The 17,390-nt window shown below is 34.6% G+C and overlaps 2 protein-coding genes and 1 pseudogene across 2 annotated transcripts; 1 reads left to right on the top strand and 2 right to left on the bottom strand.

Moving 5' to 3' along the window:
- Positions 1-3,364: 3,364 nt before the first annotated feature.
- Positions 3,365-4,148, bottom strand: LOC133688135 (VQ motif-containing protein 11-like; the record flags this gene model as incomplete). Its single annotated transcript, XM_062107523.1, has 1 exon — positions 3,365-4,148. A coding segment is annotated over one exon (648 nt), but the record flags the coding sequence as incomplete, so codon positions are not given.
- Positions 4,149-5,697: 1,549 nt separating this feature from the next.
- LOC133688891 (uncharacterized) lies at positions 5,698-7,208 on the top strand. The gene is made up of 3 exons (XM_062108532.1): positions 5,698-6,140; positions 6,609-6,758; positions 6,888-7,208. Exons 1-3 carry the CDS (start codon positions 5,919-5,921, stop codon positions 6,963-6,965), a joined length of 450 nt encoding a protein of 149 aa, XP_061964516.1. The 5' UTR covers positions 5,698-5,918; the 3' UTR covers positions 6,966-7,208.
- Positions 7,209-10,598: 3,390 nt separating this feature from the next.
- On the bottom strand, positions 10,599-13,561 carry LOC133688662 (protein SIEVE ELEMENT OCCLUSION B-like; annotated as a pseudogene).
- Positions 13,562-17,390: the final 3,829 nt, after the last annotated feature.

Genomic DNA, 17,390 nt, shown 5'->3' with positions numbered 1-17,390 from the left:
GAAGATTGTAAATGAGATGAGGTGATTTCATGGTAATTGCTTTGTTTATAAGGGGAGTTCAGGTCTGACTAGGAGAGTCAAATACAAGTTTTGGTAAGCTTGAGAGAGAAGAGAGAAGTTTTGAGAGATAAAAGAAAGGTTAGTGGGTTGTGTGAATTGTTGATCAAGGAACCAATTGACTATATTTAGAGAGTTAGTTTTTCGGGGGATAGAAGTGTAGAGATTGTTATCTTATTTATTAATTTTGTTATGGTTTGAGCATAGATTTTGTACATTTGTATGGACTGATTTTTCCATTTTAAGGATTATAGTTGATTTTTTTAAAAAAATATTTTTCCTTTTATGCTATGGTATGAGCAAGAAATGCAATCGAATCGAAAGGAAAGGTTAGTGGGTTGTGTGAATTGTAGATTAAGGAGCCAAATGACTATATTTAGAGAATTTTTTTGGAGGTGCAAAGGTTGTTATCTTATTTATTAATTTTGTTCTAGTATGATCATGGATTTTGTAAACTTGTATGGAGTAATGTTTCTATTTTGAGGATTATATTTGATTTTTTAAAATATATTTTTTCTTTTATGGTATTATATGAGCAAAAAATACAATCATATTTGGTTTGGTATATGCTATGAATTAGAAAACCTGTTAATATGATACTTAGATAATATAAGATAATGAATAAAAAAAAGTTATAGTTGGCAATCACCACCAACTAATTAAAAAGATTAAGTTTAGGGTTTTTTTTTTATTTAGAAAAAGGTTTGTAATTTTTTACTTTCATGCGGTCCAACTTTTTTTTATAAAAAAATTTATGTACCATGTTTGGTATTTATGATCATAGTTGATTTGATATCTACATAAACACAATGACCCATAAAATTTATCAATTTTAATTTGATATTTGCATAGAAAATCAAAACTAATTTCACCTCTTATATTGAGTAGTTGTAGACTAAATATCTATGCTAGGATTAGTGGATTTATAATAATTTCACTTCCTATATAAACTTTGAATCTTAGTAGCTAAGAAGGAAACACTATGTCTTAACTATTAACCTACTCTATCATTAGATTCATTGGTAAACTCGATGATACAAGAGTAGATAGCTCAAATCTTTTTATATTAGATAAGAAATATGCCAAGTTATTTTTAAGAGTTTTATTATTTATTTTAAATTTAATTGTTTTATATTTTAATGATAAAAACATGTATTTATGGTTTGTTTTTCACGATAAACTAATTTTCTTCTCGATCAGGTCAAAAACAAACTATTCATATATGGAAAATCAACTTGTCATTTATATTAAATATATTTTCTAGGGAATGATATGGGGTAGATTAGAAAAATATATATAAAATACATAGCTAAACTTTATCATTGTTAATTTTTGGTGATTTGATATTAATTTTACTTATTAATTTTGAATTTTGGATAGATTATATTTAACAAACATAACACAAAATATAAAAAGATATTTTTTATGTTCAAATCCACAATTTATATCAAACCAAAGATTTTGGAATTTAAAATGTCCATATAAACCTTTGGTTATCATTTGAAAAATTAAGCTTTTTACTCAAAACAAAATGAAAATTTGCACCCATTTTACTCAATTCTAAAGCACAAGCTCAAACTCAATTAGAAATTTCAGTAGCCGTCATCAAATAACCCATGTCCAGATTCCTTTAAAAATCTAATTTTTCTCACGGTCCAATCAAGAAGTGACCTAGAATCATAAGAAAATTATAGTGCTAAAACTGTAACTATTGACTTCTTATAAATTCTAGTTACTGCTTAAGTCATTAATTAATATATCATGTCATTATCCCATGTCAACAAATTCAACAAATTATCAATTATATTAAAAAAATTAAATGGAAGCAATCGCTTTTCTAAATAGCCAAATTAAAATAATTATTGTTTTCTAAAATAAAATTAATCATAATGATAGCTTGATTATCACTATAGAAAGAGAAATAAAGGGCAAAAGGTATCATCTCTACTTATATTGCTAACCTTTTACTTTTCTAAATGAAACTATTTTGATATACCTTTTTTATAAGGAGACTATATCTCTATGCAACATGTTAGAATAATTATATTTTAGGTTTTGAAACTTGCATAAAAAAATTAAAACAAATATCAATTGACAAATTTATTTACTACAAGCACCAATATTAATCCTTACAAAAAAAATTAATTTGGCTTTCTAAAAAGGTGATTGCTTCCATTTAATTTTTTGCATTAGTAATTGTTTTAAATAAAAAGTTAGACATAGTTTATGATTTTTTGGATTTGTAGACATAATTAATGATTTCTTGAATTTGTTACCATGGATTGATGACATAGTTTATTTAGTTCTCAAGCATAGCTTATAGAAAAGTGCTAGTTACATAAAAAAAATAATGTAAAGAATTTTAAAATTATCCCTGCTTAATTATTATTATTATTATAATTAATTTTTTAAAATCTAATCCAACTTGATCCAATTTAACGAGTTAAATGGTAAAAAAAAATTAAATTAAATTATTTTTTAAATAAAAATAGATAGAATTGAACCAATATTACCTACAGCTCAATTAACTCAATGAAAACAGTCCAAATTTATTGATTTTTATTTTATTTTTTTAAATGATATTATTTTTTATATAAAATAAAAAAAACATTGTGCTGATTTGAATTTACCCGATTAATCCACATAATTTGTAATCCAAGATTTGTCTCGGATCATCTTCCGACCGAGTTTAAAAGCTATGAATCAAACAGCTTGAGAGAAAAAAGGAAGATAAAAGGAATCCGTTTGGTTTCCGCCACCTGATAAAGAAAGAAAAACCCAAAAAATCATATTCGTTTCTCTCTGGAGAATTAAATGATGAATTCTGTGTGTTCTTGTGATGGGCCCGTTATTGCAGCAAGTAAATCCATGGATAATAATATGTGCTGCTTAAGAAGAGGAGTTGTAGTTGTACCACATGGTGAAAGCAGCAGTGGTTCAAGGAAGGTTTGTGGAGTTGCTAGAGCTTCAATGGTGGATTCTTATGAGAGTTCTTCTGATCTTGTTAAGAGAATGGAACGAGCGTGGGTATTCTCTCAGATAAAGTTCAAATCTTTCCCATTTTTCTGAACTGGGTCTCATTTTTTTGAATTGGGTTTTCCTTTTTAATTTTAGATTGGGATTTGGGTTGGTGAAAATTAAGTGAGAAAGGGAGAAGGTTGAGAACTTTGTGTCTTTGAGATTATAATATCTTCAATGGGGTTTTGATTAATTAACAGATTCGTCCCATTGAAATTCCACAGGCATCATCATCATCTCTGAACATTTGCAAGACAGGGAAGAAGATTGGAAAAAGAAACCTAAAACATGGCAAATATTTCTCTGTGCTTGATAATATTTAACCTGAAATTCCAAGCTTTAAACATTCTTTAAAACCCAGAACAAGAACTTCATGCAGGATACGGCAGATACGTTCAGTGCTTCCTTAAACATTCTTTCAACACCTAATCTTGATTACTTTGGCTCGGTGAACTCAATGGAAACAGAGGCAGTAACTCCGGTGGCTCGCTCCCTCTTGGTGTGTTCAAAGGCGAAGGATGAAAGTAAAAACCCTTTTCAGCTATAGCCTTCTCCTCCTCTAAAACTGCTGGCGACGATGGTGACTCGGTTCCTGGGCTCGGGAAGAAAAAAAATCCTGAACAAAGTGGAGTCACTGGTGAGTCCAGTCGGTGTGTTTGGCGGGTTGGTGACGATGATGAGTTACTAAGAGAGGTCAAGCCAAGTTTGATCTCAAGCTTTGTTAAGGTATGCCTTCGCTCTTGGAGCTTGAAAGGTGACCGGCGAGGACCAGTTAAGTCAACGGGATTACGTGATGGTTTCGAGGAGGGGAGTGCTCTTGTCACCGGGAGTCTTTGCGTGGCACTGGCTAAACCGGTTAGTTTTTGGACAAGGTCCCTGAAGGTGTTTATGTCCGCCTGCACAAAGGTCGTGGGTGATGTTTGAGGTGGTGAAGAAGAAGAAGGAGAAGGAGTATTGGTGTTCATGGTGTGATTATGCCTTTCAATTTTCGTTGGCAAAGGAGCAGAGGGACCAATTGGATTGCTATAAATATTAGGTGAATTCGAGAGAGAGAGAGAGAGAGAGAGGGGGAGAGAGAGGGAGGGAGGGAGGGAGGGAGGTTAATGGGTTATGTGAGCTGTTGATTAAGGAGTCAATGAATATATTTAGAGAGTTTCTTAGGGGAGAAGTGTGGAGGTTGTTATCTTATTTATTAATTTTGTTATAGTTTGAGCATAGATTTTGTACATTTGTATGGACTGATTTTTCCTTTTTGAGGATCATAGTTGATTCTCTTTTTAAAATATTTTCCTTTTATAGTATGGTATGAGCAAAAAATACAATCATGGCTGGTTCGGTATGTACAATAGCTTAGGAAACTTACTAACATGATAATTTTTTTTTCTTTGATCATTTAGAAACAAAATCTAGTTTCAACTCGCTACTTTAAAAATAAAATTTATAGTAATTAAATAAAAAAAATTAATATAAAACTAAAATAATACATTTTAGTCCTCAATCTTTTCTTGCTTGCTTGGAGGGAAACATTTCGTTTTTTTTCACCATAGACAACGAATTTAGCTAACAAAACATGGACACAATACTAGTTTGGTAGCATAGACACCAAGAGAAATTATAAACTTATTGTTTGGAAAAATAATCGTTAAGACTAGCAGTGAATAATAATTACTACTTCAATGGTATATGAGGAAAAAAAATTTATATTTCAATATCATATCTGGTGACAATTAGTGGCCCTATTAGCTCTAATCTAATAGGATATCATGAACAAAATAATCATATTAAAAAAAAAACTCAATATAAACATTTTTTTTATTACATTACTCGTCATCCGAACTATAATTGTTTTTTAAAAAAAAAACACATAGATAGCATGTCATTCATTAACCTAGTTTTTGATGATTAAAAGGTGACTAAAAAATCAAATCTTGAAGTTTTTATTTAAAAAATTTATTTTCAATCTATTTTGATTAAAAACATCAAAAAACACTTAAGATATCTTGACAAATTCATATACAGCCTAAAATAAAACAGAAATCTGTCAAAAAATTCAAAATCAACTCAAAATAAAATCAAGGTCAAATCTACTATCTTAGACAAGGAGAAGGATAAAAAATAATTTTCTCTTTAATCTCTCGAATTAAGAATTAAAAAATAAAAATTCTGAATTTTTATATCAAAGTGAACATTTTATGATAATTTTAAAATTTTCATTCATTTCCTTGATCCTTAATTTTTTAATATGAATATTTCTTAACAAACCACAAATCATAAGGGATTTAGTATTAATTTAGCAACAAAAGAATCAATTCGAAGAGGAAAAAAGTTTTATGAAAAAATTGATTTTTTTTTTAAAATACAACATAAATTCTTATAAAAACACATGTGGCTTTTATTTTATTTTATTTTTCATGTGGTTTTTATTTTTATTTTTGTAATTGTAATATTTTGTAATGTTCAATTCCACAATTTAGATCGAACCAAACATTTTGAAATTTAAAATGTCAAAACCCACTTTTGGTTTCCATTTAAGAAATTGGGCTTTTTAGTCGAAACAAAATAGAAATTCTGTATACAATTTTAAAGCCTAAGTTCCAACCCAACTGGAAAAAACAGTAGCCGCCGTCACCTAATCCAAATTCCTGGAGATATCCGATTTTTCTCGCGGTCCAAACAAGGAATAGGCCCAAAATCTCCCCCAGTGATCGTTATTTTAACACGCACGGAAAAAGGAAGGGAAAGGAATTCCGTTTGGTTTCCGCCACCAGATAAAGAAAAAAAAAATCCCGAAATATTACATTCGTCTCTCCCTCCCTCTCTCTCTCTCCCTGTAGAATTAAACGATGAATTCTGTGTGTTCTTGTAGCAGGCCCATGATTGCAGCAGCTAAATCCATGGATATTAACATGAGCCGCTTAAGAAGAGGAGTTGTAATAGTACCTCATGGTACAAGCAACAGTAGCTCAAGGAGGGTCTGTGGAGTTGTTAGAGCTTCAATGGTGGATTCTTATGAGAGTTCTTCTGATATTGCTAAGAGAATGGAACAAGCTTGGTTAATCTCTCAGGTAAAGTTTAAATCTTTCTTATTTTTTTGAATTGGGTTTTCTTTCTTTCTTTTTTTTGAATTATAGATTGGGATTTCTCAATTTTGGAAATTTAATCTTACTTGCTTTGCATGAAATATGGTGATAGAGATTAAGTTTTATTTAATTGTTTTGGGTCGGTGAAAATTGAGTGAGAAATGAAAAAAAATTGACAACTTTGTGTCTTTGAAAATGGAATATCTTCAATGGGATCTTATGATTGGATTTAGGGCTTAAAAAATTGAGGTATTTTTAGGGTTTTATGATCTGGAATAGTACCAAATGGTTTTATGCTACTAACCAGAAGAGTAGAATTTAATGATGTTTAACTGTTTTAGAAAAGGGCAAGGATTGTTTACTGGGATATAGATTAAAGACCAACAGAATGTTTGATGCGATCATTTCTGTTTCTGACAAGTTTTACATATCAAATGTTCGTGACGGTTACAGCAACCAAGGCCAGTTTCGTGTACTTCCTGCGATTCAAATGGGCATGTTGAATGCCAGTGGTGTAGGGGTACAGGGTTCTTCATTCTTGGCGATAACATGCTCTGCCAAGTTCCTTCCAGAAATACCACTTGTGTTATTTGTGCTGGAAAGGTATGTTAAAATGTTGGCAAATTTATGGATGTTCAAGTATCATGAGGACTTAATTCTTAATGATAAAGTAGAACTACAAGTTAACATTAAATGCATTTTGTAAATTTTGTAACTTTGATTCTTTTTCAGGGGTCAATGCGCTGCTCTGATTGTAAAGGAACTGGCTTTCGTGCCAAGTGGTTGGGGGAGCCTCTGATCTCCAAGTAACAGCATTGTAATGCAGTTGTCAGGAAGTCAAAGCTACCGAACAGGTGCAGGAAATATTGCAAGGCTTCTTCTTATTCATGTTCTGATTTATTCTCCTTTTCTGTTTTGGAATTTATACAAGTGATTACATTAACTTCATAGTACAACTCATACCTGTATTTGTCATGTTTATTCAACAAATCAGTCCATGTATTGGATTAAATTCTAAGGAAGTAAATATTTAACTTTTTTCGATTTGAGATATCATCATTGATTCACAAGATGTTATGCAGGTTGCATCAGGCGGTGCCAAAAATGTTATACTATCTTAGTTTAAACATGTCTGATTCATTGAAAACGCTTTGAATTTGTGTCTGTGTTAGGGACAGTAGGCACTATTGGGCATTGTAGCTGTTCTCTTCTATTGTTGTTGCTTGGTTAGCCTAGTCTTTGTCATTTCTTCGAGGGAAATGGAAAGCATTAAACCTGATGTCCATTCCAACACTATGCTGTCGACGTGTTGAATTATGCATCCCATAACGAACCTGACAATCATTGTCTAGGCAGTGCCTGATCCTGAAGTTCAATGGAGCTTGAGCAAATAAAAATCAAGTCCACTGAAGTTCTAAAAAGCATAACGTCCACAGTAGGAGTTAAGGCACTCTCTTTTCAACCCAAGATCCTGCTTCTTTGTTTAAACATGCATTCAAGCCTAGAAAGAAACGTGGAAATGATGTTGAAGGTTAGGTTTATAATCCCAGGCTCATTCGGACCAACTTATCCATCTAAGGTTTATGAAGAAAATATCAGTTTAGTGATCGTGTAAAAGCCTGCTAGGTTATCTAACATCGAAAACTTGTGCATAAATCAAGTGTGAAGGAGAATAAACTTGAGATTTGAGCTGCAATATGTTGATACAGCCATGCTGGTTTAACAGAGGAGCGTTTTGATACAAACAAGCTGTTTTTACAAACACAAAGTGAAGAGCATATTGTCATCTTCGGTAGTGGCTCGAGTTGAGAAACCTTGAATGGCACATTATCAGCAAACAGAAACCTGAAGGCATTCCATGCAAAATTTCAACAGTATTACATATGGCAGCAGACATAAATCTGCCCCTAGATTCCTAAACTGACTGTACTAAGTTATCAGCGAAGCTAAAGGAACTATACTCGTCACAGCCCAACACATACCATGTTTTGGAGGCAGAATGGAAATGGAAATGGTTCCAGGTTGATATGCATGTCATGAACACCAATTTTCATTACTCTGAATTTTAACTTTCCAATGATGAAACAAGCATTTTATGTAAGCAAGCATTATGCCTTCACCAGCAAGTATTTCAGCAAAATCCAGTTCTTCTGCAGATCCTTACCTGTTCCTGCTCTGACCCGAGTCTTCCCCTCATCAATAATCTGAAACAAGATAGAGATCAAAGACATAATAAGATTGCCTTGCCGAGGGTTGGTATATCCACGGGATTAGTTTGGATCTTGTCGAGTTTAACAGGCTGGGTTTCAGGGTACAATAGACTAATGTCCGTGCTATGCCATGAGATTATATTTGCTTTTTCCAAAAATATTTAGGTATTGGAAGCTTAATTTTTTTTTATAAAAAAATCTAATAATTATGCTCTTGACTAGTTTAGTAAAATAATTTTATAGAAAAAAATAATAAAATATGAGAAAAAACCTTTATTCAAGAATAAAAAGACAATGTTGTTTAATTTTTAATCAATTAAATATTAAAAATAAAATACAATAAAAAAAATAAAAAACTGGTATAAGTCGACCGAAGTCGTAATTTAAACATTAAAGAATAGGCTAGTTTGAATTAATCTTATAAACTCATGTTCTAGATCATTAAGTATGGATATTTTTATAGAAAAAAATTAAAGAAAAATACAAAGATATTTTTTTAAATAATATCAAATGATGATATAAAAAAAAACAAAAAAAAATATTAACACCTTTTAACTTTTCAAACTTGCAACTTAGATCATCAGATTAAAAGTACTATACATGTAACTCAATTTATAGAAAAAAAAGCTTGAATTTATTAATAGCACCACTTGAAAAATATTTACAATAAGCATATTAATTATTTTGTTTTGTTTTATTTTTTATTCTTTTATTTTTTTCGCATCCCACACTTAATTTTGAAGCTTCTCTGTAATAACATCATGCTACGTCTTTTCATTCTTTTATACCATCAATTACAAGAATTAAAGGTTAAGATGATTGGTCCACTTAAGAATATTTATTTGGAGTACTAACATGATGAGAATATATTTTACATCACTGTAAGAGGATCAATGATAAGATATTAATATATAATGTACAACAAATACAACTAGAATATTCAAGTGATAAAATACATTGTAACTAATTATTACATTTTATGTGATGGAGGTCATAGAAACTATTCTCTTGCTTACTAAATACAATTGGTTTAAAGGCATCAACCTACTTCTTTTAAGTTAAATTAAATCATTGAAGACAGTTAAAACATATATAACGTATTGTTTTTCATTTCATATTTGGACGAACTAATCATGAACTGTGTAGATGATATCTGGGTCGGCAGTAACTCAATTTTCATCAACAATTTCTGTATGAACAATAAAAAATGTGCACCGATGATTTCAGCGTTAGTCGTAAAACTAGGTTATGTTGACAATTTCTGGATCAACAACAACTCAATTTTTGTCAACTATTTCTGAGTCGGCAGTAGCCCATGTGCGCTGATAATTTCAGCGTCGGTCGTAGAATTGAGTTATAATTTTAGGTTGACAATGACTCAATTTTCATCAACGATTTCAGAGTCAGCAGTGGTCTATGTGCGCTAACAATTTCAGCTTCAGCTGTAAAATTGGGTTATGTTGGCGATTCCTAGGTCGGCAGCGACTCGATTTTCATCAACGATGTCGGAGTTAACAATAGACTAAGTATGCTGAAGATATCATGGGTCAATTGTAAGAGTGAATTGCATTAATGATTCTATCAGTAGTGAACTAGTTTTCGCTGATGGTTTTGTGTCACCAACGAATCAGTATTCACTAATGAATTTTGTGTCACCAGCGAATCAATTTTCACTAATAATTGTGTGTCACCAGCAAATCAGTCTTCACCGACAGATTCTGTGTCACCATCGAATCAGTTTTTGCTGAAGAAATCTGTGTCACTAGCGAAGTAGTTTTTGCTAATGAATTTTGTGTCACCAGCAAAGTAGTTTTTGGTGACGAATGCTGCATCACTAGCGAACCAGCTTTTGCAAAGGGTTTTTACGACAGACTTCCATGTAAAAAATGACTACAATGCTTATAACGACTTCATTAAATTTTAATGTATTTTATATAAAAAAATGTATAAATATGAGTCACGAGTATGTGTAATAACTATTTTTAAAAAAATATTGATTTATATTATTTTACGTGTACTATGCCACGTATATGAGTGGTTTTTGTATGCATCGAGAACCTAATAATAATAATAAAAAAACGTTACCATTGTTTTCTATGATGAAATACCTGGGATATTACCTTCACACTCGGCAAGGAAGCTGTATGCGTGACATGTGTGACGCGTGCGTGTGTGTGCGTGTGTGTGTGTATATATAACACGAAAGCCAGGAAAGTCTCCAAAACATAGAATATAACTCAAAATGAACTTTATATATTATTTAATAAAACAAATTAATTAAGCACGGGGATCACACTCAAATTTATTTTATTAACGGGCGCCATAGCAGGGCATCATCATGCTTCCCAACGCATGAACATTAATGAAAAGAAAGAAAAGAGCGCACAGAACAACATTATGAGCTACAAGGAATTAAGCGTAGCATGCAGCTGATCGTTTACATGAAGAGCTCGTCTGGAATGACCTCATCATGGCAGCAAAGGAAAGTGGAGAATTTCTCCATGATGCTGTTGCACTCTGGGCATTTCATGGTCATAGGAATCCTACCCGTAGTCATTGGGAAATCGAAGCGGCAGCAAGGACGAGCAATGCCGCGGAGCTTGATGTGGTGATCTTGGAAGGCCAAATCAAAGCCCTTGACAGGCACTTGGTCCTTCCACATCTCATAATCAACCAATGTTTTCATAACTGTGGTGCTGTGACCGTTAACCACAACACTAGACCCCTTGCTAAGCATAGCCCATCCACCTTCTCTGTCATAGCAAAGCAACTTCTTGATTTCATGCATCATAGGATCATGGTCATCAAGCTTGCCTAACTGAATCTTGGAGTACAGCATGCTCTCTAGCCTGGTCCAAAAGAGCGATATCATGGTATGGTCTTGCAAGACGTAACTGAGGTTCTCCGGTCCTGGCGATTTTGTCCATGACTCGCCGGATTTTCTGCCCTTTGCTGCTCTTCCCCACATAAACCATCTCCAGGGGAATGCGGGCTTCCTGCGCCACATCACGCGCCTTGCTTGTGAACCTCCTCACCCATTCATCGTCGTCTCCTCCGTACAGGAAAATGTACTTTCCTTCCTGGATCTGATGATCAAAAAAATATTGAAGCAAATGTCAACATGATTACACGCGCGTATAATGTATGTATACTTGGATTGATTGGGCAAAGGAAGTACCCAATTAAGAATATTTCCGTCAATATTGCCATCCACTAGAAGCTCAAGCCTCCATGTCTCTTTCCTCCAGAGAGATTCCTCTCTCGAGCGAGTGAAAGGGAAGGCATTGCTTCTCCAAATACACATCATGTGGAGTGCATTTGGGCAAACCACCTTGCCCTGCGGGTCAAGCACCACAAGAATAGGCTTGTTCCTGAAGTGCCACACCTCCTTAATGAACCTAATGACTGCCTTCTCAATCAGTGAAGGGTGGTACACTGTCAACCATGGCATTAACGACTGCATGGTTTCAAATTTCTCCTTCATAAGATCACTCCACTGAACTGAAGGGTCCACAATTGGGACCCAGGCCACCTCATACTGACTATCCAGCCTAGCTCCGTGATGCCTGGATTCATTGTATATCTTTTCAAGAATTGAAAGCTCATCGTTGGACATGTCGAGGCCAGAAATGAGCAATAGCACATTTTTCCTTCTCAGCACATCAAGACGGACCTGTTAAATTCCAAAGGAAGTATGAGAAATGTTCTCATTAGATTGGTAACATAAAAAGAAGAAATGGTAGAAGAGCGAACTCTTTTCTTGGAAGAGCCATCTATAAGTGGCTGGATATCATCCTTGGCATAAACCAGGGCCTTTAGGACCTTCATGTTGTCAATGTGGGTCATTTCAAAGAGATTCTTTAGCATTTGAAAGTATTCGACACTCTTCTGTTCATCTGCATCAAACACCATTGGTTTTATAAGCTTTCTCGATCCATCTTCGTACAATAATTTCCTGTTTTCTTGTTACCTATCCAACACATGATAGCATAATACAAAAGTTGCTGAGGTGCAGACCTATGTGTTGCCGGCAAGTAACCAATTGCTTGCTGAGATGGTCAAGTATGTTGCTGAGTTTGTGAGCCAAGCTGGATAGCTCCCATGCCTCAGTGGTTGATATAGAAAACCTGGAGTAAGTGAAGGAGAATATTACAAGGAATACATGCATGATGTAATAAATGGATCGATAAATTAAAGATGGTGGACTAGAAAAGCATACTCATGTCCCCTGGTAGACGTGAGGCTAGTAATCTGAGCCGCACAAGCCACAACACTCCTCATGGTCCAGTAGACAGCAATAGGGATATGGGACATGGCTGTGGACAATGCTGGTACTTCATTAGAAATGTAAGCTGGCGGTAGATCCTTGAACTCAACCACGCAGCTAACCACGTCCATCATGACCCTGACCAGATTGTTAATGGCATCGAAGCGAGGCTTCAAGGGCCCTGAGTGTTCCATGATGCCAGGCAATTGCCTGAGGATTGCCATGGATTTGGCAAGTTGGTTTGATGAGTAAATCTGGGAAAGCAGCCAGAATTCTCCATAATTCAAAGCAAAAGCTGCCAATACGAGCACAAGCTTGGCATCCCAGGAATAGCATGCTAGCATGTTGAAAAGTGAGACAGTTGTTGCGTGGGCATCAGTCCCACCCTGTGCCTTGTAGGCAATCTGCATCAAAATTCAAAACGCGAAATTTAAAAATTGTCATCGATTCTTTAGGTCAATGCCTGTATATCATATATTAGAATAGAAAGACATTGTATAACCTCGCTGGAAATTCTATCTATAGTATACGACAGTGCATCGAACATTGAAGCAAAATTGACATGGTAAGTCTTGTCCTCCATTTCCGCATGGGCCTGGGAAGTCTGCGTTATCAGAAGTGATCAGGAACATAAAAGAACAAAAGATAACAGAGTTAGCTTGATATACAGATTAATTTCCAAGGATGAGTTTGGTACTATACCGTCTCAGAGGAGTCGAATTGCTGGGTGGCATGTTTGAGGATGTCTTGAACAACGAGGAGAAGAGATTTGACTTCAACCTCTCGGCCATCAGGAGCATGAGTTCCTACAATTTGTTTCATCATCACATTGTCATCAGATGCCATTTTGCTCAGCAATAATAGTAAGCAATGGATTCTTTGGGTTATGGGGGAGAAGTAGAGAAGATTGGCTTGTGTGTCTTCGTTCCATATTGGCATGCCTATTTATGCTAGTAAAACGGAGACAAACAACCCCACTTCTACATGGTACAAAGTGGAACAACTCATCACCCACATGGTAAAAATTGGAAGAACTCATCACCCACATGGTTCAGAGTGGAAGCTCATATTGTGGCATAATTGGTGGAATATATTCTGCCATGATTTATGGCATTTGTTCCCAGCAATGAAGAGCTGAGTTGAGGAGTATGTAAAAAACGTGTTTCTGAACATGCCATCGTGCAGGTAAGGAAGAGAGGAATCCCTTGGTGAAACTCCGCGAAGAACCGAGGTGGTGCATGCTGTCACGCACGAACACGCGCCGACGGGACATTTGCCTACGCGCACAGACGGGTTACACGCGTTCCACGCTCCTTCTTCACCCGTTTCCCCGTTTCTGACCGGGGTGGCCCGGACACGTCATCCACCACATCAGCAAATATGCGCAGTCAGAAGCCACGTTATTAAACACATCAGCCTATCATACAGTCAGCAACACATCTCTGGCATTCTTTAGCCGCATGGCAGCCATATCTTGCCCAGCATCACACACGAAGGAGCTTCTGCGCGCTCATCTGCCACGTCATCGAATCCCCGCAATCATCGGCTACGCCGGAGCTTCTGCGCAATCATCTGCAATGCCATCACACCTGCGCAATCAGCTTCACGTCATCAGTGGCTCGTCATCATTGGGATTGGATTCGGTGCGGCAGGCCATCGGCTTTTCGTGACACGTGGCTTGATCATAACCGTTTATTCGTTCAAAAGTTTGATTGATCAGATCAGAGCCATCCGAAGTCCAATTTGGTTGATTCTAGAGTCGTTCCCAACGTAAATGACCATTCCAGACACAACCGTAACGTTGGATCTAGCAAATTCAAATTCAAAGTTGGTGAAAATGGATGGTGGAATAACGACTACTAGAATTGAAAATTTTGATGGGATAAATTTTGGATACTGAAAAAATATAAATTAAAGACTATCTTTATCTTTCTTTGATGGGAGCGAACCGGAGAATATGGAAAAATAACGACTAATTATCTGGTTATTCTTATCAAGGGAAGAAGAGTTGCTCACAAGTCACAACGTTAGAAAAGTAAAATCCAATATGAAACTAGTGGAAGTCCTATCTAGGATGTATGATAAACTATCAGCAAATAATAATGTGTATTTGATGCAGAAGCTATTTAACTACGTTATTACATCATGAAATAAATAATATTGATATCAAATATTTTTTTATTGTTTGATCAAATTCTGCAAATGCTACGTCATCAAGCGATTTCCTTCTAATTTTTTGAATAAAACACAATTAAAAATAAAAATAAAAATTGAATTTTTTTAACTTGGTCGGACCCGGCAAGAACAAAATTGGGATTGCGATCAAATTCTGCAAATGCTATGTCATCAAGCGATCTCTTTCTAATTTTTCAAATAAAACACAATTAAAAAAAATTAAATTTTTTTAGCTAGGTCGGACTCGGTTCAATGCATTTAGTTTTGGGTCCGGCCGGAACAGTGGAGAGAAGCCAAGTGTTTCCCCTTTGTGTTAACATTGCTCCCCTCCCCCTCCACCAAGATATTATATTCCTCTCTTTATCTCTTCTCTTTCGTTAACCATACCTGACACAGATTTAGGTTTTATTTCCTGTGATTTTTATGGATATGGACGAGTAATATTGATTTTCAACACGCCAATCATTTTTCTTTTCTCTGTACGTTGATGATGATGACACCAAGCATTCAATATTTGCAAGTGGCTGGAGGAAACTCGAGTGTGGCACCCATATAACTGTTTTTTAATTACCAGTGTGGAACAAAAACGCAGCAAGAAGCATGAAAAAATTGCTTCATCAGAACCTGCGATTAAACCTTATTTATAGTGGGTCCCATGAGCCAAACCACATCGGCTAACGACTTCCGAGACGGATGTTCGAGTTATGTTTGTTGATTAGCTTCAACTAATGGAATCCCAAGTGGAAGGCCATGATGAATTGATGATTAGTTTTGGATAATGACATTTAAGATGGATGGCTGGTTATGGTTGAAAGTTAGCTTCGGCTAATAACATCCGTAGTGAATGACCGAATTTGAAAATTATAATTTAGTTTTAAGAATTGATGTGTTCATGTGTATTATGTTGTGTATGTACCAAGTATATGAAAGAATTATGATTATTACGCTATAAACGGATATAAACGATAATGTTTTCTCTTAACTATTTATTTTCCTATCATTAATTGCTTATAATTCTTGCAAATATTTGTATTAAAGCAGGGATGTCACACCAACAAAATTCATAGGAATCCCATCTCATGGGACCACACTTTTGCAAAGAACCACGTAGTTACATGTTAAATTTTAATGTATTTTATATAAAAAAATGTATAAATATTATGTTACGAGTATGTGTAATAACCATTTTTAAAAAAATATTGATTTACATTATTTTACGTGTACTATGCCTCGTATATGAGTGGTTTTTGTATTCATCGAGAACCTAAAAATAATAATAAAAAAGGTTACCATTGTTTTTTACGATGAAATACCTGGGATATTACCTTCACACTCGGCAAGGAAGCTATACAAAATGTATATGTTGCATATATGTATATATATATATATATATATATATATATATATATATATATATATATATATATATATATATATATATATAAAACACGAAAGCCAGGAAAGTCTCTAAAACATAGAATATAACTCAAAATAAACTTTATGTATTAATTAATAAAACAAATTAATTAAGCATGGTCACACTCAAATTTATTTTAATAATGGACGCATAGCTGGGCATCATCATGCCTGCTGTCGCGAGGGGCGCGACGTCATCCTGCGACGGCGGAGGCTCTCTGTTGTGCCTCCTGTGTGAGGGGTGTTGTGTTGGGAAGGGTTTTTGGATTTAATTATAAAATATGATTAATTTTTAGGAGTCGCCACCTAGTATTATGGTCACTAGGAACCTATGGTCTGCGAGAGTCTGGGTAAGGGACTGGTTGTGCAAGGGGAAGACGCATCACCCCCAGTGCACCCTACCTAAGGTAAGCTGCATTGTTGTTTGATTGTTTTTTCTAAATCGGGTTTCTATTCGTTGGTCTTTTCTAAGGCTCAAGGCAGATCTCTCTTCGTGAGAGAGTCTCTACCTTATCGGGTTAAATCCTAACCATTCTAAAGTCTGAATTTTAACATCGTATTTTTACACCTTGTATCTTTAATACTTGAGGGTGTACTTTATCGTGTAATTTTACACCTCACAAATATTAAAGTCTACATTTGGATCCTAAAAAAGGATTGGAAAAAGATTTTTGACATGTTGGCCAAATCCTAAAGGATAATCATAAACTGGTTATGATATCCATTTTTGGATTTATTTATTTATTTATTTTGGTTTTTGGAAAAAATATGCTTGGAAAAATTTTAGGATTTGGCCGTATGCAACAAAATATTTTTTTGAATTTTTTTTTGAAATATTTCGGAGAAAACTGGGTATTTTAATACCGAATTTGTATTTTACAGTGTAAATATACAACCCGATATTATGCAAAATTGGTAGAAAAATATTTGAGAAAATCAAAAATTTTTTTGAAAGGATTTTTGAAATTATTTTATTATTTTATTTTTTATTATATGTATTAATTAATTAAATATTATTTAAACATGTGGGCTGGGCCAAAGACAAACCCAAAAACAGGTGGGCTGGCATTGGCCCAAAAAGGTTGGCCCGAACCCGACCCAACATATTGTTTTTTATTTTAGGGACGGGGTGGACTCGGCCCAGCCAACTGGGTTGGGCTAAAACAG

This window comes from Populus nigra, chromosome 3 (assembly GCF_951802175.1).
Source record: "Populus nigra chromosome 3, ddPopNigr1.1, whole genome shotgun sequence".
NCBI lineage: Eukaryota > Viridiplantae > Streptophyta > Magnoliopsida > Malpighiales > Salicaceae > Populus > Populus nigra.
The sequence above is the reverse complement of the archived record's forward strand: the minus strand, read 5'-3'. Positions and strand labels throughout refer to the sequence as shown.

Bases quoted from the DNA above. Each gene is read 5' to 3' on its own strand.
- LOC133688891 (XM_062108532.1), top strand. From the start codon at position 5,919: ATGAATTCTGTGTGTTCTTGTAGCAGGCCCATGATTGCAGCAGCTAAA. The intron at 6,141-6,608 runs GTAAAGTTTAAA...TGACGGTTACAG, and splicing joins AAGCTTGGTTAATCTCTCAG to CAACCAAGGCCAGTTTCGTG. The intron at 6,759-6,887 runs GTATGTTAAAAT...ATTCTTTTTCAG, and splicing joins GTGTTATTTGTGCTGGAAAG to GGGTCAATGCGCTGCTCTGA.